Source organism: Urocitellus parryii, chromosome 1 (genome assembly GCF_045843805.1).
Source record: "Urocitellus parryii isolate mUroPar1 chromosome 1, mUroPar1.hap1, whole genome shotgun sequence".
NCBI lineage: Eukaryota > Metazoa > Chordata > Mammalia > Rodentia > Sciuridae > Urocitellus > Urocitellus parryii.
Window position 1 is genome coordinate 64,361,962 of NC_135531.1, and position 22,090 is coordinate 64,384,051.

The following is a 22,090-nucleotide window of genomic DNA, read 5'->3' on the forward strand; positions in this document are numbered from 1 at the left end:
CTGTTTTGTTAAAAGACATACATCATGGTTTTCTGTCTTTCATTGTAGTTGTTCACCAAAATTTACTTGATGCAGTTTATAGGTGAACAGGCAGGAGGAGATTGAAAAGAAATGGATGCTATAGAAATGAAAATATTAATTTGATTAATTATTCTAATTGGTGTCTATAAATCTAAAAATGAAAATGTTTTGTGATTATGGAACAAAAGAGTTTTAGCTCTCCTTCCAGAAAATTATCAGTTTTAGGTAGTTTTGAATGCATTTTTGTCTCTGAGAATATGAGAAGAACCAGAACAAATGAACTAGAAACTATTAGAAATTATTAAAATTTGGAATTCAGTATTTATAAATGAATGTATTCCAGGTGCATGCATAAAAGTTGATAATGCAGTTATATTCAGAATGTGTTACCCTATTTCAGTTATATAAACCTTGAAAACCAGAAAGCTATGAAGTAAAAATGTGACATTTGCCAGTTTTAAATTCTTTCTAAGGGTTTGGGGGTATAGTCCAGTGGTAGAACACATGTCTAGCATTCATGAACCCTTGGGTTTGATCCCCAACATGCCAAAACAAATAAGCAAACACATGTACACACACATATATAAGATACATATAATAATCTGTAAAATGATTTATAAAATGGACTTTAAAATATTAAAAATAAGAGTCTATTGGATCAGATGATATTGGTCAAATTGATTTTCTTATGTGTACTGATGGTTTAAATATACTGTTGAGTTCAAAATTTGTACAATGTTATATTGCAATATAACTTTTTTTTAACCAATATGATGTGTCTATAAACATAAATTTATAGATGAAGGTTGGGAATAGGAGACACCAAACTGATCTCAGTGATAACATCTGGGGAGAAGTCCCAGCAGGGCTGGCTCAGGGGACAGGATAAATAGATAATACTGATAAGATATAATGGGTGATAAGATATGAAGGCTTGGAAAACTGATAAGATTCACAGGCTTAAAAAAAATGAGATGTCTTAAAGATAGGCATCTCATTCTCAGATGAAACCTTTCTCACTTAATTACTCCTTACAAATTCTTTGACCCCCATCTACACATTATTTTACTCTAGTTAGGCTCCTCTCTACCCTGCCTCTTTTTTTCTTCTTCTTTCTTTTTTTAAAGTGCTGGGATAAAACCCAGGACCTTGGAAATGCTAAACACATACTCTGACACTGAACTATGCTCCCATCCACCCAAAATAATATTTATATAAAAAAAGTGAAAGATATAAATGATCATAGAAATTAAACAGAATATGAAAATTTTAGATCATTCTGTATTCAGTCCAACACATGAGATTATTAAAACTAAGATAATTATTAAATATAGAAATAATTTTATATGATTTACTTTATTATGCTCATTACTGAAAATAATTCAAGTAGTGATAATCTGAACTGTTACTTTTAGTAATGAAAATATGTTTGATCTTAAACAACAATAGAAAAATAAAAAGGGTCGTGAAAAGGTCATCTGTAGTCTTGGAGCCATCAGAAGATGGCTAAGTTTGTGCTTCAGCGCACAGTTATTCCCAGTTATTATTTTATAGTTAAAATTCTACTTTTATACTCAAAGCCTTATTCTGGCTCTTAATGTCTATGTTTAAGGTTTTGCTGTCTATCTTAGTAACTGGGTACTGAAATTTTTCATGCTGAGAGATTTTTTTTTAAAAAGCTATTTTCATGCCTATAAATTGAAATCTAACTTTTTTTGCAGGCCAACTTTACAAGAAGAAAAGAGAATCATGATAAAAAATGGAAGGCATCCTGTGATTGACGTGTTGCTGGGAGAACAGGATCAGTATGTTCCCAATAGTACAAATTTATCAGTAAGTACCACATTTTAAGAAAAAATAAGTAAAAGATGATAACATTGATTCCAGCTTTTTGGAATATCACATAAGTATTTTTTTAATATTTATTTTGTAGTTATACTTGGACACAGTACCTTTATTTTATTTATTCATTTTTATGTGGTGCTGTGGATTGAACCCAAGGCCTCGAACATGCTAGTGAGCCCTCTACCGCTGAGCCACAACCCTAGATCCATAGATATTTTTTCCCCATAAATATTTTTTATAATTTAAAATTATCCAGGTTTTAACTTTGGCTTTAAATGGACTAATGCTGGGTATAGTTTCATATTCACTATTAAGTATGGAATTGATTCAATTTCCAATGAAAATTTATTCATAGATGGAAAGATTTAGCAACTAAAGAGGATTATCTTAGTTCTCCTAGGTAAAACAGTAACAATATTTACCAATACCCAAATATGCTGATGAAATTGGAATCACAACAGGTTTTTGTAAATTCCTATTATCATATAGTGTTATATGCTTTGTCCTGTGTTCAACTATATTCAGATGCTTTGGGAAAAAAGATAAAACAGATGCTTCACCTCATTTCCATGATAATTTTCATTATATGGGCTCGAGTTCTCTATAGAACATTAATGACCCTACATACTTAACTCATTTAGCACATACTTACTGAGTGCCTCAGGTAGTTAAGTGAGTATTAGGAACAGAGAGTAGTAAGCTATTTGAAACTCTTCCCTGCCCTTGCAGAGCCTTGGCCTAGCAGAGAAGATGGGCGGATGAATATAGAACAGCTTAGTTTGTGCCAAAATGTTGTTAATCAATGTGTTCTGGGAACAGGTAACAAGTTGACCTAACCTAGTGTGGGAAATATGAAGAAGGTTCCCCAAGGTGACATACAGACTGAAGAATGAGTCAGTGTAAGCTAGGGAGAAGGGGGGAAATATGCTACATAGAGGAACCAACCTGGCAGAGACTGGAAGTAAGGCGGACCAGGGTGAACTTAAGGAACTGAAAGATATTGAGTGAGGTAAGAGCACAGAGCATAAGAAAAGATGTGTTTAAAGATAAGGAAGAGGCCAGTTTACTTATAGGTTTTGTTCAGAAATGTACATTCTTAAAAGATTGGGAATACTAGCAAGAGAGTGAATTGGGAAAAATATGAATTGTGGCAGGTGTGTGAGTTATATTGAAGTTACATTATCAGAGCTAAGCAGAGCCAAATACTAATGTGATAAGGATAGATTTTTATCCAGTAATACTGTTGTAATAGGGAAAAGAGCCCAGCATGACTTTGACTTGACTAATTTGTGCAGAGGCTAAAGGGAGAATGAGAAATTGGCAGGGGAGTGAACTGAAAGGGGTGGGGTGAGATTGGTTAATGTGAAACCTGTCTGAATTTGTTAACCTGTACTTATGCCACAGTTCAGAGAGCTAGCTCTTATTCCTTGAGAAGACAGTCTGGGTGGTAAAAGATATATATATCTCAAAGAGGCAGAGAAAGAATTTAGAATTGTAAGCTTTCTAAAGTAACTACTCTAAGAAAGGCCTTAGTGGTCTATCTGCCTATCACCAAGTTTGTGCTGGAACAAGTAGTAAATTCTCCTGGCAGCACTGTATTTTCTCAGACACTGTAAGAGAGTCTGGTTCTTCTAAGGATGCTGTCTTGAGCTGTTGAAAACTATGCTAGTGTTCACGTATTTTTAATGAGGAGAGTGGACTAAATTATTTGTGTTCAGAGTTTATAATTATTGAGGCTGAAGTTGAGACTTAGTTGAGAAAAGGGCAGTGGTGCTGACTAGTGGTTGATCAAGGAGACAGCCTTCATCAACATTAAAATAATGTGCGATTGGGGTCAAAGAATATGTAAGGAATAATTGAGAGATTATATCTGAGAATGAGATGCCGGTCTTTAAGATTTCAGAGGAGGTATTCTTTTGGGTGATGGTAGGATCTAGGTAAGCCTTGGAAGGTGGGTAGCAGAAGGAAGAAGGTATTTGGAAATGAGCTCAAGAAAGAGAATGTGGGAGTCATCCATGTGAATGTTGAGATTGTCGAAGGTACCAAGGGATCTTTTGTGGAAGATGATAGTGATCCAGGTGTCAGAGATTATAGGGCATGGGCACTGGTGGCATAAGGTTTCTAGGTGCCTTCAGTGAAGATAAGCAGAAGTGGTAAGGCCTAAAGAAGCAGAGAAAGACTTCTGAGTCCTAAGTTGCATTGGGTAGGTTGTGGCTCAGCTCCCAAAGAGAGGACTGCAAGGGAGTTTCCATCTAAGTCAGTGTATGAAGGAAATGTTAAGCAAATGGTTAAAAATATACAAGTATCAAGAAATATTTCTGAAGACAATGAAGAATTAAGATGTAGAGGGGCAGTCAGATAGTAGACCAGAACTTCAGGGAGTTGGGACTATTACAAAATATTCCATCTTGGACCATGACTAAGGGGGAGAGACATGTGGCATGGTGAATTTGGCTGGTCACAAGACTGGTAATCTAGTTTCATGTTGCATTTGATATTATACAAAGGCTTATTGGTAGTTTGTAACCCTATTATCTTAGTTGGTTCAGGCTGCCATAACAAAACACAATAGATGGGATAATTTATAAACAACAGAAATTTATCTCTTGTAGTTGTGGAGGCTCAGAGGTCTAAAATCGAAGTCTCGGTATCTTGTGAGGCCCTGTTTCCTGGTTTGTAGATGCTGCCTCACTGTGTCCTCACATGGTAGAAGACTTCACAGATCTCTCTTAAGCCCTCATGACCTAATCACTTCCCAGAGCCCCCCCCACCTTCTAATGCCATCATCTTGGGAGTTGGAATTTCAGCATATGAATGTGGGGGTGGCAGGGAGACACAAATACTCAGACCATGGCAATCTAAGGACCACTGTCTGTAAATTGTTTATTCTCATTAGAAAATTTGTCTATTAATATATCAAATAAGACAATAAGTACTGATCCTTTCATTGTCTTTAGAAAGACATAATTCCCTTTTCAGTTCCCATAATAACAATGGGTATAACTTTTCTTAAGTAAGTAATATAGTTTCAATAGATAATAGCTTGGTTTATATTTAACTTATTAGTCACATAAAAATCTTTTCCTGTTACTGGGTTCCCATGGCCATCAGCTAGATCCCAAGTATGTTATTCTTGACCCACTGGCCGGCCTGCCTGTCTTCCTTCCTTCCTTCCTTCCTTCCTTCTTTCTTTCTCCCCCCCCTTAAAAAAAAACACTACATTATTACTATTTAATTCAGAAAGATTTGAAGAACTAAAATAACCTTCTAATTACAAGGATGTTTTAAAGAAATATTGCACTCATATTTAAATCTTTACAAAATAAATGGAATGATTTTTTTTTAACCATCAGGCACCTCAGAATATTCCAGAATATTCATTTCTTTTACATATGCTTTTTCTAACTCGAGTAGGAGTTGATATAAAACTGTTGCTATGGTGAAATGTATTCTATTTTTCAGGGTATAAATTTATATATAGGGATAATGTTGAGAAAGAACTTACTATGTGAAATTCACTGTATATTATGGCTATTAATTTATAAAATATGCCCTAAAAATAATTTCCTCAAAGTTGAATGGCATTGTTCCTTTGATAACCATTTAGTTTTAAGAAATAGTCTTCCATACATTATAAATATAAATTATAAATATAATTGATTTTCTGGATTCTGTATTATATGAAATTACTCCAGTGCTACTGAACAAACCAACTTTCTGCTCACTTTTCTTCTCCCCATTTTAAGAATGCTTTTTAAGCCCCCTGCCCCCACCCCCACTTTTTCTTCTTCCATAATTCATTCTGTAATCTATGTATTATATTGATTTGGCAGCTTCTGGATCTTCCTACCTTCATCTTGCCCCTCTCCAATCACTCTCCACTCTGTAGACAGCCACAGGGCCTTTTCTAACCTGTCATATCATTCTCCCATTTGAATCCATGCTATATGTTCCAACCATATAGACTTCTTACACTTCCCAAGTATCTGTGGGACTTGGCAGATGGTATCTGCTGCCTGGAATGTCATTTTTCTCCACCTCCCCTCTTCTCACCCACACTCACAACCCACTCCACCCCACTCTCTAGCTAGCTCCTGATAATTCTTCCAGTTTTGTCTTGGATGTACCTTCTTACATGAAGCTTTCCTTTACCGAGGCTGGGATGGGCACCCCAATCTCATACCTACCTATGTTTCTTTCTTTGTATCTATCCCACTAAATTATAATTTCTCTTTTTTCATTTGTACTTCCCAGCAGACTATAAGCTTGAAGAGAACGAGGAATATTTCCCTCTTTTTGTAGGTGTAATTTCAGTATTAATCACACATCTCTAGCACATAACAGGAACCTAATCAGATTTGTTAAATAAGGATTAAATAGAAGCTTCAGCAGTCTCCAAGTCTCACTTTAAAATTTTGCCTTTTTGTTCCATAAAATGTTACTTTTCAGGATACTATGGGGTTTGGGTCAGGCTGGGGGTGGGGAGGGTTTCACATTGCAGAATAACTGCCCTGTAGAATTAGAAGAAAAATTTTGGATTTTATAGTACAATATCTCTTCAGACTTGTGAATAAAATACATCCCAGAATAAGGAAATAACCTTCCATAGGTTGCCCAAATTGGATAGTCTTAGACTCTTTCCCCAAGCATAGATGTATTCTACGGCAAACCAGTGCTTTCCAAACTTTTCACTTCACTGAACCTAGAAAATGGTAATATTTTGATGGTTTACTGGAATCAAAGGAGAAGGTAGAGGTTGCTCAGAGCCAAAGGAGATTGGCCCAGAGGATGTGGTCACCCAGCCCCACCTGCCACCTTGAGGATTAATTGGTCAGAGTCTTGACACACCTCTAGCACTATGAAAAAACAAGACATACTCCTTGGGAACCTTTACTATAAGACACTGCAGTCTCAACCCTCTGTGATTGTTTGTTTATTAAACCAAACAGCTTTCTTTCTATTAAATAGATTTTGATAGCAATTAAAATTGAGGATTTGTTTGTGGAATTCTTTTGTTTTTAGCATAAGTAATACAATTCAACTTATTCAGAAGGGCAGTGGGGGTGGGACTCAGTCAAATGTGCAGAGTAAGAAGATTCCCAGGAAGCACTTTGAACCCTGTAGATATATCTACCCAGGGGAAGTTCACAGTCTGGATGTTATAGAGCTAGGACAAGGTGGGCACTGGGATCCTGGTCCCAGTTGTTTCTAAGATCAAGAAGTGGCCTGGGGCTTTTCTATCCCAAGTGCTGTGTGTGTGACACATAGTAAGTATTAATGTATTTGTTAGTAATGAGTGTTTGAAGCTGGTAAAGATGAGGACAGGCTTTCCAGTTTCTTCTTTCATCCTAGTACATGTATACTTTTAGTTGCCCCAGAAATGCTTGCTTTGGTTATAGAAGAACTAAAAGACTAATTATAGTAATATTAATAAACTGTTGACTATTTGTACCTAATTACCAAGCAGAACAACAATAATGCATACCATAAAATACATCTAAGCATTAAGCTTAATTTCATCCTGTGGCTCAATTATTCTCATAGATTCTGCTAGAAATGTGCTTTTCATATGGCATGGTTATTGGATTATAAGTCCAAGGATAAAAGTTAGAGGAAATATTATGGTAATTGAGCACTGTGTTCTATGACTTCTCTCTTCTAGTGTCCCTCCCTTCCTTCTTCTGAAACAGTGAGATAGAAAAGATGATTTGTATGATAACTGATTTCTTTTCAAGTGTTCTAACCTATGCTGCTCTTTGCCCGGAATGTTTCTTCTCCTCTCTCTTACCCCCTCCTTTGATTGAACTCCTATTCATTCTTGAAGACCTAATAGAATACTCCCTCCTTCTTAGAGCCTTCACCATTACTGTAGCTAGAAATAATCTTTTTCTCTTCTAGCACTTTCTTCTGGTCATGTACTACTTTTTGGCTCCAGGGATAATGGAGACGTGACATGGTGATAGGAGAAATAAATTCAAATCTTGTTCTGTTGTTTTACTGTCATGTTAGGACATCATACTCCATGGGATTTAGTTTCCTCAACCATAAAATAAAGGGTCTGGACTGGGTACCAATCAGGTCTCACATCCAGTGGAATGTCAGGTGGGCAGCATTCAGGGGTCAGAAGGATTGACATCTCAACACACAGCCAGTGCTGCTCTCCAGGCTTGTGGTCCTCTTTTCTGTTTCTAGGTCTCTCTGGGCTAAATAGCAAAGATTTTGGCCGAGAGCTTATCTGGAAGAGGCTTTCACTGGAGAGTCTTTCACTGTAACCTGCCCTTGATTGACATTTTCAGAGAATAAAACATTTTGAAACTGCCAAATTTTTTCAGCGGCCTGCAGCTATTATAAAAATAGTTCTACCATGATTGTTCCTTAAAGGTAGATGTCAATATCTTTACCTGTCAAGGAAGAAAACATTATTTGCAGAAAATTAGCTGTTGCTCAAGTTTTGGAAATTAACTCATGACTATCTTAAACTTTTTCTTTTCTTCTGTGTGTCTTCTGACTTCAGGGATATTATGACCAACTATCATCTAGTGTACCCAGTGGTGGATCCAAGGACCCTGACATAGAGCACTTTTCTCCTTACTTAACAGCGGCTAAGTGACTATGATTCTCTGTCATTGAATAAGGGTCCCCTTTAAAACATCTGTCAGAGGATGAACTTCAGTTAACATTCCAAGATTTCCTACTTAGTATTACTGGGCAAAATATTTCTCCAGGCTTTTATTTCCTCACCTGTAAGACAGGAATACAGTAATTCTAGTATTACCCTGTCAAATTGTCATAAGAACTAAATGAAATGATACAAAATCATTAACACAGTGCCTGGCACTCATTAAACTGTGATTTTCATAAAATATTTTAAGGTTTACCTTTTATTTTTTCAACTTTTTAAAAATGTTCTCCTCTACCACATAACGTGGCATTTAATGTTGAAGTTGCTTAGTTATCTCAAGTTTAGATTCACTGTTTTGATTCTCAGTGAACAATATTAAGATCTGATTGACCGATGCTATTCAGAAAGACATCATCCATACAAGGGTAAAAAGTTTACAGAATGTACTCCTAACCTCTTCACGGGCTCACTGAGGTAGTACTCTCTAGGTATCATCTAGAAGGTCATTCCCTGAGGTACAGTACTTCCAACTTCTGTTGGCTGTCCTTTGTTAACTGATTCATCCATTCATCCCTCTGTAGTTTCTTGAGAAATCGCTCTGTGGCTCTGTGTGTGGCCTCTTGGTGCCTTGCTCAGGTTTAGACGCTACCTAGAACAGTCCAGTTGGCTCTCTCCTAGTTACTCTGGCGGGCTCAAGTGGATGGAGAGGTGGTTTGGCTATCTTTTGGCTTCTGGGTATTTTGTTAGAATGCTTACTTATACTAATTGGGCTTCAGACATATTTAATATGTCTTTCAAATCAGGGTGTCGCAAATACATATGGCTTTGTGGTATTCAACAATATAGATATATCATAATTGCCTTGAAAATTGCTTTTATCTTGCTGTTATAAAAAATTATGCAATCGTGCCTCAAAATACTCATGGTGGAAAACTTGGTAAAACCATAGGGAAAAACAAAACACATCTAGGTAATTGGATTTTTCCCCATTTTTGTCAATAATATGGTTTTTCTTTGTTACTCATTAAGTGATATATTTCTCAATGAATAAATAATTTCTCTTGAAGTTATTTATTGTCATATCTAATTTGATCAAAACTAACTTTTCAGGCAAGACAGATGGCAGCAGATTATATTGGTTATAAGTGTGTCCTCTCCTAATTTAAGTGTTAAATAATCTCTCTGGATCTCAGTTTCTTTACCTAAAAAATGATGATAAATGAATATACATTTAAAATGATGCCTGGCATAGGGCAAGCACTGTATAAATGAACTTATATTTTTAGTTAATTAGCAAAATAAAATAAGTTGATGCTTATAGCCTTGGAAAGCTGGGTGGGTTTTTTTGTGTGTGGATTTTTAAATAGAGGTGGAAAGGGAACTACCCCCCAGATGTACCCCATTCTTCCCCTACCCTCCTTCCTGTGCCAAGACAACTCAGCTGATGCCTGATATGGCACCTGCTATTTCCCATCTCTCTTTTGTCCAAGGCTTTCCCAACTCTCTCTGAGGCTGTAGAGGCTATAGTTCTCATAGAGGGAAACTCCAGGAGAAGGACAATAGCTGCTATAGCTTTGTGAGGCCAGATGGGTGCCAGAACATGCCAATTCCACCACAAGGGAGCCCCGATTTGGCCAGGAGACCATGTAGGACTCTTGTGGTACCCATGTGGGACTTCCTGGACTAGAAAGAAGGTATAGGGGAACATGGACTAGCCCTCCAGTTTCCTTAAAGAAGGGCCACTGATGGTTCTGGAAGTTGGAGGGTTTTGGTCAACTGACTCTTATAGGAAATCAATCAAAACTCATACTGAATGTAGCTCTGCTACATGACCAGTAGACATCTGCTGGTCCAAGCATGGGTCATTAAATTATTGGATTGTGTCATGGTCTAGAGTAAGGATATCAGATTTAACAAGTAAAAGTATATGATACCCAGTTAAATTTGAATTTTAGATAAATAATTAATAGTTTTTAATAACTATGTCCCATGCATTGTTTTATGCTAAAACATTATTTATTATCAGAATTTCAGATTTTACTAACATCCTGTATTTGATCTAGGAACCCTAGTATATCTAAAAGGACTTGGTAGAGGATCCAGGATGGTAAGAGTGGCCTTTATTTAGCTCTGGGAATTGCTCTTTAAATTTTAAATTTTACCCACTGGCTTAGCTTAGAGATGGATAAATATCCCCCTAATCCCATTCATATTTAGGATTATGGTTTAATCACTTCAGTGATTTGAAGAGTCTAAAGAACTTCAATACATATTATAAATGTTCCTCTTAAAGGCTCTTGTAGTTTATACTAACACCCCAGCAGTATTGAGTGAAAATGTGGGAGTGAGGTAATTAATTTGACCTTAGTTTGTGTATGATTGGCAGCCCTAGTCTTTGTTAGCCTTCAACAAATTGGTCTTTGGGGGCACTGTCACTAGAGTGAGGATAGAATAACTTACCTTATAATATTTGTTTTCTAATATCCTGGATTATAAGACCCACAGTAATCCATCCACAATCTCCACAGGGTAAGTTTTTGTTTGGAGTTTAGTTTTTCATCCAATAGCTTTCTTCACTTTCATGTTTTAGTAGAAGCCAAAGCACAGCACTGAGTGTCTGGGGTCTCTAAGTATCCAAGCAACCATGTCAGTGGCTCTCCAAGTTGTAGCCTTTCAACTTAACTTCTGACTAGAACAGCAGAGTGCAGTTCAAAACTGGTGTTTGGATCTGGAAGCAAACATGGTAGTCATGCTGGCATTTTAGAAGGCATGTTAGATATGAGCTTCTCCATATACTTGTCTTCTTAATATTATTTTTTGACTTTTGAAGGACCTAAATTTCCCATAAAGTACACAAAGCAATTTTAAAAGACATTAAATTTATTTACTTGAGAATTTGAGACACTTCACACATTAAGTGTATTGAACTCATAGAACTTTTAAATGAAAATATATTAAGTGTTAAAGGAGATTACTTAGAGTAATTTTTGTCTTTTTGCTTTCAATATGATGCCTTTTGAAGACCAAAAGTGTTAATTTTAGTGCAGTGAATGTTAGTCCTTCCTTTTATGAGTGAATGTGTTTCTTCCTTGAGAATGATGTTGATGATGAAAATCATAGAGGGGTTGATGTGGTAAAGATGGTGATGGAGTTATTTTGGCACTTGTTTTCTCTCTTTTTTCTTTTAAACACAGGCATGACAGGTTTTCAAAATTGAAGTAATCAGAAACTAAAAAGGCATGTTACAGATTTTCATGAATGTGTGTTATTCTGATACCCACAGAATGCCAGCCCAATTAACACTACCTGATGCATGTACTCACCGCTCAACGAATTGCCTGTTTTTTAAAGATTTAACTTTGTATGAATTTTGTTTGTGTGTGTATATGTGTGTTTGTGTTTCATATATATATATATATATATATATATATATATATATATCTCATATGTTTACAATACAATTATATATGTGTTTTAGAGTATACATGTACACATAAACATGATTTGCCAGTTACATAGAATCACATATCTTTCCAAGATCGGAGTTTTTCTGTTTATTGTTCATGGTATTTGGGATAGAGTTGTTTTAAAATGTAATGTACTTGGTTAATTGTATAATTTGTGGATAATATGGACATTTCTGGTCCTGTAGTTTAATCCTATTTCTTCCACAAAATACTTTTTTTTTCACATTTAGAATTTTTGGTCCACCTATACTGGATAAACCTCTAGGGTATGATGTAGTAGATCACTCTTATTGATTTACCTGTTGTTACCAATCAATATATATATCACCTGGTTTCCCAATTTTCTAGGAATATCCATCATGTGAAACATTTATGTGTTGTCATGGTTTCTTTGAGTATCTTTTTTCATACTATATGGTTCTGTTTTGTTACTGCTACCATATCATATCATTTAACAAATATTGAATATTTCTCCATTGATATGGGGCTATGTTTATATCAATATGTATTTTTATACTTTTTATCTCATGTATACTATTTTAATAACTTTAAATAAATTTATCATACAACTTCTTTTAAAAAAAGAAGAAGAAAGAAATTCTTTTAATCTCTGAGGTTGTAAAGATACTCTCCTGTAGGACTGGGGTTGTGGCTCAGTGATAGAACACTAACCTAGCATGTGTGAGGCCCTGGATTCAATCCTCAGCACCACATTAAAAATAAATAAATAAAGTAAAGGTATTGTGTCCATTATAACTAAATAAAAGTATTAAAAATAAAATACAATAAAATTTAAAAAGATACTCTCTTGTAGTAACTTGGTAAAATTTCATTTTCAGATTTAGAGTTTTTATCATTATATCTTTCTGTATGGATCATCAGGTATTCTACACCAGTTTTTCAACAATTCATTCATTCCCTATCAATATACAGAATTATTAGTCACATATTAAGTTTCCATGTTTTTATGGGTCTGTTTGGGATACTATTATTTTTTACTGCTTCTTTTTGTGTTTGTTTTGTTTTTTTCCCTAAGCCAGATCACACAGTCTTACTTACTGTAGTAAAGTAATTATCCTTTACATCTGAAAGGGAAAGTTCTCCCCACCAGTTATTCTTCTAGTAGCACTTGTTGACATTTCTTTTACATTTAAACTTCTCCATTTCATTTTAGAATCAACTTACGTACTTTTTGGTTGGGGAAAGGTAGGCACAGGATTGATTTTTAGATCAGTTTGGGAAATGGTTGATGTCGTTACCTTGATACAGATATGACATGTGAATATGTCATGTACTTCCATGAATGCTGTGTGCTTTTGTTTTTCTTTTTATCTTCTCAATGAAATTTTAAATTTTCCTCTACAAAGATTTCTGTATGTTATTAGATTTATTGCTAAATGCTTTCTTTTGGTTCATAGTTCATATCCTTTTACAATTATGTTTTCAATTTATTTGTTACTCTTACAGAAAAATGCAGGTGATTTTGAAACCTGATTTTGCTATATCATGAGTCTAGCTGCTTTGCTAGATTCTCTCATTAATTATAATATTTTTTCCTAGAATTCTCTCATTAAATATAATTTTTTTTTCTAGAGAGTCCCTGTTATTTTCTTTGTAGATTATGTGACCTGTGAATAAGGATAATTTTGTTTCATCCTTTATAGTCCTGAGGCCTTTAATTTCCTTTTTTGCCATGTTATGCTTTCTGGGACCTCAAAGAAAATGTGAGCATCCAGTCTTGATTGATTTAAAGGAAAGGCTTCTAACATTTCACTATTATGTCTGGAGTTTGCTGTAGGGTTTAGGTAGATACTCTCTACCTGGTTAAAGAAGTTTTTAAAGGGTCATTTTATTCCTTCAGTCATTCACCACTCAGTGGTATGTAGTGTAAAGGACAGAACTATTTCCCAGCTAAATAAACATTGTTTAAATATTAAAACTATGAAGTTTAAATGCGTACATAATATTTTCTCTTATGTACAAAGAATTAATATTGGCATATTAACTGGCTCCAACTCCTAAAGTTCAATTGAATTAGATATTATATCATCCTATAATAAATGTATAAGAAATAAGAAACAAGTCAACAGTTTCTCTGAAGTTCAGTATAAAAGAAAAATACCATTCCTTTTGTCATTGGGAAATGTCAGACTTGCATATTCACTTTGGATAATTCATCCATTTAGCTAACTTGTACACAACTTAAATTCAAAGGAGAGTAACACTGCTATATGTGTAAGTGCCCTACACATAATTTCACTTAATGAAACTCAACAAATAAGTTTAATTTCTTACTTTTACATTTGACTTAGGCCAAATTTATTTTCATTTCCTATTTTCCATTTCCTTTAGTTCATTCCTTCTGTTTCAATTAATTAGTGTATCATATATTGGGAATTTTTCTTAAGGTGACTGTTTTAAGTATGTTATATTTTTAAGCAATAACAATTTACAAAAACTGTGATAGCATTTATAGTTTCAAAGCAATTTCATATTTATTTTGAGCTTCACAAATTCACGTAAGGCCAAGATTTCTGGATTTACTCAATTTTACAGATGAGGAAGTGAGGTGTAGCTACTTAATGACAGTGCCAGAAGCAGAAGCCCAGATTTTTAGCACTAATGCTAGGGTGCTTTATCACTCTCTTATTAAAACAATTTATTAAACTAAGGTTTTAAAAAGTACCTTTTCAAATTACTGATTCTCACTAGATTATTTAAACAGTACGTTTAAGTAATCTTATCCCTCAAGGCATTGTGGGAAGTTACCAGGCTTTGACAAGGCAGAAGTTGTACGTTTTTTCTGTGTGAGTGTGGTGGCCCTGTGCAGGCAGCTCCTTTAACAGTGTGGGCACAGTTCAGGGAGTCTGGGGATGGCACCTGCCTCCCTCCTTTGCAGTATGCTCCCTGGCATCCTTTTCTTCCACTCTCCGTTGTGTACTTTTCTCTATTGCTTTATTTCCGTGCAGTGTTCTCAAAGTTCCAAAACCAAAATGTCATTGAGAAGTTCTGTGAATTTTTCCTAAGTTATGCATATGTGTTCTTAAAAAGTTACTTGAATGCTCCTGAGGATGATCCATGAAATAATTATTCTTTTGGTTTTTGATGATTTAGTACTTCTTTTGATATTGGATTAATCTTTATTTTTTTCACCCAATTTTTATTACTTACTGTAGCACTGGAAAAATGGCAGTGACACAGTTTCTCTTATTGAATTTTTGCATCCAGCAGGCATTCATCAATATCAACTATACAAGGTATAATTGTTTGTGATTCCCTAGACAAAGCCATATACCTTGCTCCATAAGAACTTATTAGTTTCTAGATTGAAAATTGTGACAAAACCCTGTCTTTTGAGGAGTTCATCATATCTACATTTAAAAATCAAGTTACTTTTTTAAACACTAAACTACTTTAAAATGTCATTATAGTATAAATGACATCAAAACACTATTCAAAATGTTTGAATAAGACATAATAAATTATTAACATCTATAAAACCCAGGGAAGAGTCTATTTATGGTTTTTAATTACAGTTTCACACTAATATTTTGGGAGTATATCCCTCCCTTTCAACAGTCAGACTCTCCAATATGTCATTATTATTTCTTCTTCTTCTTCCTTTCTCCCTCCCCTCCCCTGCCCTCCCCTTCCCCTTCCCTCCTCCCCCTCCCCCTACTCCTCCTCCTGAATGCATTAGGATTGATACTTTGTAATATTTACTTCAGGATTTTTTAAAGTAAATGAAGTATTACAGCCATAGCTAGGGTTGTACCTAATTAACTGCCATCCCTTTTCCTCCCTCCTCACTTCCTACCCTCTCTGGTAACCATTATCCTGATATCCTTATGTATGGCTTTTATTCTTCTATTTGACATATGTGTCTACTAAAATATATAATTATGCTTTGTGCATTTTTCAATGTACATAAATGTCCCTCTGAGCCTATACTACTGTGTTCTCCATCACAAATATTGTTTAGTAATTATAAAAGCAGATCTATTCATTTTTCTAATGATAGAAAATAGATTATTTCTTTTTCTATTATGAATACAAACTATATTGCATGAATAATCTTATAAGTGATGTTTTTATCCCTTGTGTATTTTTCTAGGGTGAATATTTTAAAAAGAAATTGCTGGTCATATATACCAGTATACAGAATTTTTACCAGTCATTTCCAAATTGTTTTCCATATCTTTGCCAACATGCTACGTAAAGTGACTTTTCACCTTTATTATAATCTGATACATGTGAAAAATTATCTTTTAAAATTATTCCTTTTTAAATTTTTTTAGTTGTTGATGGACATTTATTTATTCATTTTTATGTGTGCTGAGGATCGAACCCAGTGCCTCACACATGTCAGACAAGTGCTCTACCACTGAGCCACAACCCCAGCCCTTAAATTTATTCTTTCAAAAATCTCTATTCACATTTCTTTATTCTTTCTCTTTAAACTTATTTTTACTTGATTACCATTGCCATTGTATACTTTATTCTTTATTTATTTTAGTATTATAATTATATATAATATTTGGTTTTATTTTGACAAAATAATACTGGTAAGGAATTTGATTTCAATTCCTACTTTCCCTGTCACCTCCCTTCTTATGTTTTTTCCCCTCTACTGGTCTTCCTTTCACTCCTTTATTTATTTTTGATTTGTGCTTTCTACCTATACATAAAGGTAAAATTCCCTGTGGTACCTTTATGTATGCATATAACATGATTTTGTTATATTTATTTCATATATCCTTCCCTTTCCTGTCCTTCCTCTCTCCCTCTCATTCTCTATCTTCTACCCCTCTGATCATCCCTATATAATTATATCTGATTCATCCCCCATCATTGCCTTCTTTCCCTTATTTGGCTCTAAGTTCCACATATGAGAGAAAGCATTTGACCCTTGATTTTTCTGAGTCTGGCTTATTTCACTTAGTATGATATTCTCTGTTTCAATCCATTTAAGTTTATTTTTAATTGACACATAAAAACATAAAAATTATACATATTGATGGACCATGTGAGATGTTTTGATACATTTGTACATTGTGTAATGTTTAAATCAGGGTAAACATGTCTGTCTCCTCAAATATTTATCATTTCTTTATGGTGAAAACATCCAAAATCTTTTCTTCTAGCTTGTTGAAATACACAGTAATATTACTGTTCCCAGCCTTTGGCAACTACTATCCTATTCACAATTTCAGTGAGCTCAGCGTTTTTAGATTCCACATATAAGTGTGATTTTGGTACCAGCTTAGTTCACTTAACATAGTGACCTCCAGTTCTATTCACATTGCCACAAATGGTAGGATTTCATCCTTTTTAATGACCAAGTCGTATTTCATTGTGTAAATGTACCACATTATCTTTATCCATTCACCAGTTGATGGACACTTAGGTCGTTTCCACTTTTTGGCTATTGTGAATAATGTAGCAATGAATATGGGAGTGCAAATGTCCCTTCAAAATACTGAGTTTGTTTCCTTTGGATGCTTACCCAGTGTTCTTTCAGATAAGTAAGCAATTGCTTGTAGGACTCTTGAACAATGCTGCTGACTACATTTTCCTTTCCTTGATTATTAATATGCTTTTTGATCTTTTGTGTTTCTTTCTCATCAAAAATTCTATTCTTATCCTTTGCCCATTGTTCCGTTGGTTTGGTTTTAGTGTCATTAATAGGTAGGAGTTACTTTTGTATTCAGGATATTATTACCTTTTTGTATGCCTTTTTATTTTGTGTTTGGTGATTTCTTTTGACAATGATTTCCCTTTATGATTTATGTGTTTTCCAGTCAAAGAATTCACTATGACTATATCAGATTTTATAATTTCTATTGATGCTATTGTACATTTGTGTTACTTCCAGTTTGAGGCGATTATGTGAAGTACTGGTGTGAACAATCATTTACTTATCTTTTGTTAAGCATCATATACATTTCTCTTTAATGTGTACCTGAGGACAGAATTGTATTATTTTTCTATTTTATTCAATAAATCATTCTCTGTTTTGATGTTATTAATCTAATCTTCTATGTTTTCTTCTAAAAGTTTTAAGTTTTACTTTTCACATTTAGTTCCTTCATCCATTAAGAATTGACTTCCAGGACTTTGTGTGAGAGTTAGGCCTTGCTCCTTTTCCATTTGGATACCCAGTTGTCCCACCATTGTTTGTTGAATATTGCATCTTTTTTGGCTGACTTGTAATCTCACCACTGATGACATGCACCAGAGTGGCATCTATAGATTTGGTTACTAGGCTTTCTGTGACTGCTCTGTCTGCATTTTTCTAAAGTTGTACCACAATTTTATTTCCTATAGCTTAATAATAAAGTCTCCCTCCCAGTTGTACTTCTTCAAAATTGTATTGACTTTTCCTTGATTTTTTTTCTCTATCAAATAAATTTCAGAATTAGCTTCTGGAATTATATTGCTTTTTAGATTAATTTGTGAGAATGACATCATTTCCATTCAAAACTAACCTTTATTGAAATGTAACATGCACAGATTGGTATGTGTCCAGCTTGGTCAGTTTTTACAAAGTTACTCAAGTGTCCAACATCCACATCCAGAAATAGAACATTAGAGTAGAAATGGTGCCCCTTCTGGTCAGGGGAGTTCCTTTGAGTACCTCCTTGCTCCCTTAAGGTATTGTTGTCCTAATTTATTTTACCATATTTTAGTTTTGTCTGTTTTTGAGCTTTGTAAAAAATAGAAACATACAATATATACTGTGTATTTTTTGATCCAACATTAAAAAATATTTTTAGTTATAGATGGATACAATAACTTGATTTTATTTATTTTTTTATGTGGTGCTGGGGATCAAACCCAGTACCTCACATGTGCTGGCAAGTTCTCTACCAATGAGCCACAGCCCCAACCTGCCCCAACATTGTTTTTGTCATTCACAGATTTTCCATGTAGTTTATTTCCATTGTCATATAGAATTCTTTGTATGAATATATCACAGTTCATCTGTTTCACTGTTGATAAACATTGGAATTATTTGCGATTTGAGGCTATTTTGAAAAGTAATGCTGTGAACAATCTTTCACGTACCTTTTGTTATTTATCATTTACATTTCTCTTTAAGATGTGCTTAGGAGCACAATTCTTTAGCTGTGTCTGTTTTAAGTTTTAGTAGATACTGCTAAGGTTTTTGTTTTTCAAAATGACATACAATTTATTTCCTCAACATCTTTGCCAAAATATAACATTGACAATTTTTGTTTTTAAATTTTAGCTGTACACATGGAGTTGTGGTATCTTTTATGATTGGATTTGTACTTTCACTTTCCTAATGATCATTGAAGTTGGACACTTTTGCATATTACTAGCAACCATTTGTATATCTTCTTTTGTCATTTTCTTTTTAGTTTCTTCTTTTGATTTATATATAATATTTGCACATATATATCATATATATATGATTCAAGTACTTGGAAAATACATAATGTAATGGTACCTTCTGTTCTTTAGATTTTCAGTCTATTAATGGTACCATTTGATAAACATAACTTCCTTATTTAACGTACTCCAATTTTTCAGTCTTCTCCTTTATAGTCCTGTTTAAGAAGATCTGTTTAAGAAGTTGTTGCTTACATCAGAATCATGTGTTATTGTCTGATAGCCCTAATATTTGTTCCTGTATTTCAAACCTATCATCTTTCTGGAATTGATTTTTGTTTACTAAGTAAGATAGAGAATCAAGATTTCATATTTTTCAGTATAGACATTCTTTGACCCAGCCCAAGTCATCAAAAAGACTGTCCTTTGTCAGAGCAGCATTGTCACCTTTGTTATAATCAAGGAATGATATACATGCCAATCTATTTCTAGATTCTGCTCTCTTCCACTGCTATAGCATTAATTATTTTAGCATTATTAATTAGTATAGCATTACTAATTATATAGCATTACAATATTGAGCCTTCCAATTCATGAACACAGTATCCTACTTCATTTAATTAGGTATTCTTTAATTTCCTTCCATAATAGTTTTATAGCTTTCTGTATAAAGATCTTACTCTCTGTTAGGTTTATTCCTAGATATTTGACTTATTTTGATACTTTGGTAAATTGTTTGATTAAAATATATTTATTTTTAATTACTTAGTGCTAAAATGTAGGGGTTAAAGTTGACTTTTGAATACTGAACTTGTATCTAATTTGATTTCACTAAATTAATTTATCAGTTCTAATCATTTTTGTAAATTTCTTTTTGGGAACACAACCATATGAATAATAACAGTTTCATTATTATCTTAACAATTCTTAGAACTTTTGTATCTTTATCTTATTCTTTTCACTAGTAAATGTTGAACTTTAATGCTTTCTCTGTATCATTAAAGATCATCAGATAATTTCCTTATTCTGTTAGTGCAGCAAATTCTATTGATTGGCTTTTGAATATTAAACTAATCAACCAACCTTGAATTTCTCAGAAGCTCTATACCTGGTATTTGCTTATTAAAATTTTATTAAGGGGTTTTGCTTTTTATATTTATAGGTAAAATTAGTCTTAAATTTTTCTTTCTTGTAAAGTTCCTGTCAGGCTTTGGTATCTATATTATATTGATTGGCCTTATGAAATGATTTGGGAAGAGTTTCCTCTTGTTCTATTATCTAGAATTTTTTTGTAATATTAGTGCTATTTCTTAAATGTTTTCAAGAACTTAGTGGGGATGTTAGCTGGGTTTAAAGATTTTTTGGTGAAAGGGCTTCAATTACAGGTTTAGTTTTTTAAATACAGGATTATTAGATTCTCCCCTTTGGTATCATTTTGCCATTTTAAAAAAATAAATATTAGCTTTATTTAAAATTTTAAAAGTATTTGGTTATACCAGATATGTGGTTGTTTATTCGTAGGCTTATTATTTTTTAAATCTCTGCAGAATTCATTTTATTTTTATCATTAGTTTCACCATTCTCATACCAAACTTTCTTCCCTTTTCTTACTATTCTAGGCTCTTTCTGATTCACTCAAGTTCCATTAGTGGAGATTCATTATGCCACATGTTGCTACAAGAGAAGAAATTACACAGGAAGAACAGCATCTCTAGTACAGTTTGACATCAGGGAAAATTCGAATGTGTGGCTAATTAGCTTTAGGGATGAAATGCCCCCTCCCCCCAAGTGCTGAGATGTTATAATGCTTTATTTTGATCCCACATTATTTTCATGAAGATCCTCAGCTCCTCTTTCTCTGCATCTTTTTGTTACTTCATTACTAACTGCCCTCTTTATCCTTGGCATATGTATTTTTTCATATCTTTTGTTTCCTCATAACTTTTCCTCAAAGCAGTGCTTTGTGGCCTGTTCTGTGATGCTTTACAAGTTCTGATGCACTTATTAGCTGATTCAATCTTTCTATAGTTTCCAGTTAACTTCTAAGGGAGTGTTTAATTGGCCTGTTCTGAGAAGAGCTTTTATGCTAGACTCATTAACCAGTCAGAAGTTGGACCAGGTAGGTGTGGCCAAGGTATGGGTTCACATAGCATAGAGTATGGGTGCCTTGGGATTACTTCTCTGCAGAGGGCTGCAGTTGAGCAAACTCCCTTAGCAGAGTCTATACATGGTATGTGCTATAATCAATTAATACAAGGAAGGTAGAAAATTAGGTCATCTAAGAGCTGTAGCTCATCTACCTCTGCCATATATTTTGGTAAAATGCCAATGAATAATTAAGTGCTGACAAAACTCACATCTAGAATTGATGTTGGAAATTTCTTTTAATAGTCTTCTACCTATGACTGAAAAATCTATGTACCACTAACACAAAATATGGTCTTGGGTATAGTTTTTTCTTTCTTTTAATTTATTTATTGGTTCTGTTTAGTTATACAAGACAGTAGAATTCATTTTGACATAATTATAAAGCACAGAATAGATCTTATTCTAGTTATAATGTAACAGAGGCCACAGCCAGCATCTCATTGGGGTGTTCATTTTTCTGCTGAGGAGGATGTAAGCCACCTGAAAACTTAAAGTCTAAAATAATTAATGAAGAACAAAACACAAAGAGTCAGAAGTATTTAGAAAAGTGGAGATCTTGATACATCCAGTCCAAATAATAGCTGGAACCAGACAAAGGAAAGATGGCTCCTGTGGTTTACTTAAGGGATAC

The 22,090-nt window shown here is 34.1% G+C and overlaps 1 protein-coding gene across 1 annotated transcript in view; it reads left to right on the forward strand.

The window, feature by feature from the left end:
- Msh3 (mutS homolog 3) overlaps positions 1–22,090 on the forward strand; it is a 192,179-nt gene that overhangs the window by 135,428 nt on the left and 34,661 nt on the right. Inside the window, exon 19 of the mRNA XM_077800452.1 lies at positions 1,743–1,854. Coding sequence (XP_077656578.1) covers positions 1,743–1,854 — 112 coding nt within the window. The remainder of the gene's footprint in view (positions 1–1,742; positions 1,855–22,090) is intronic.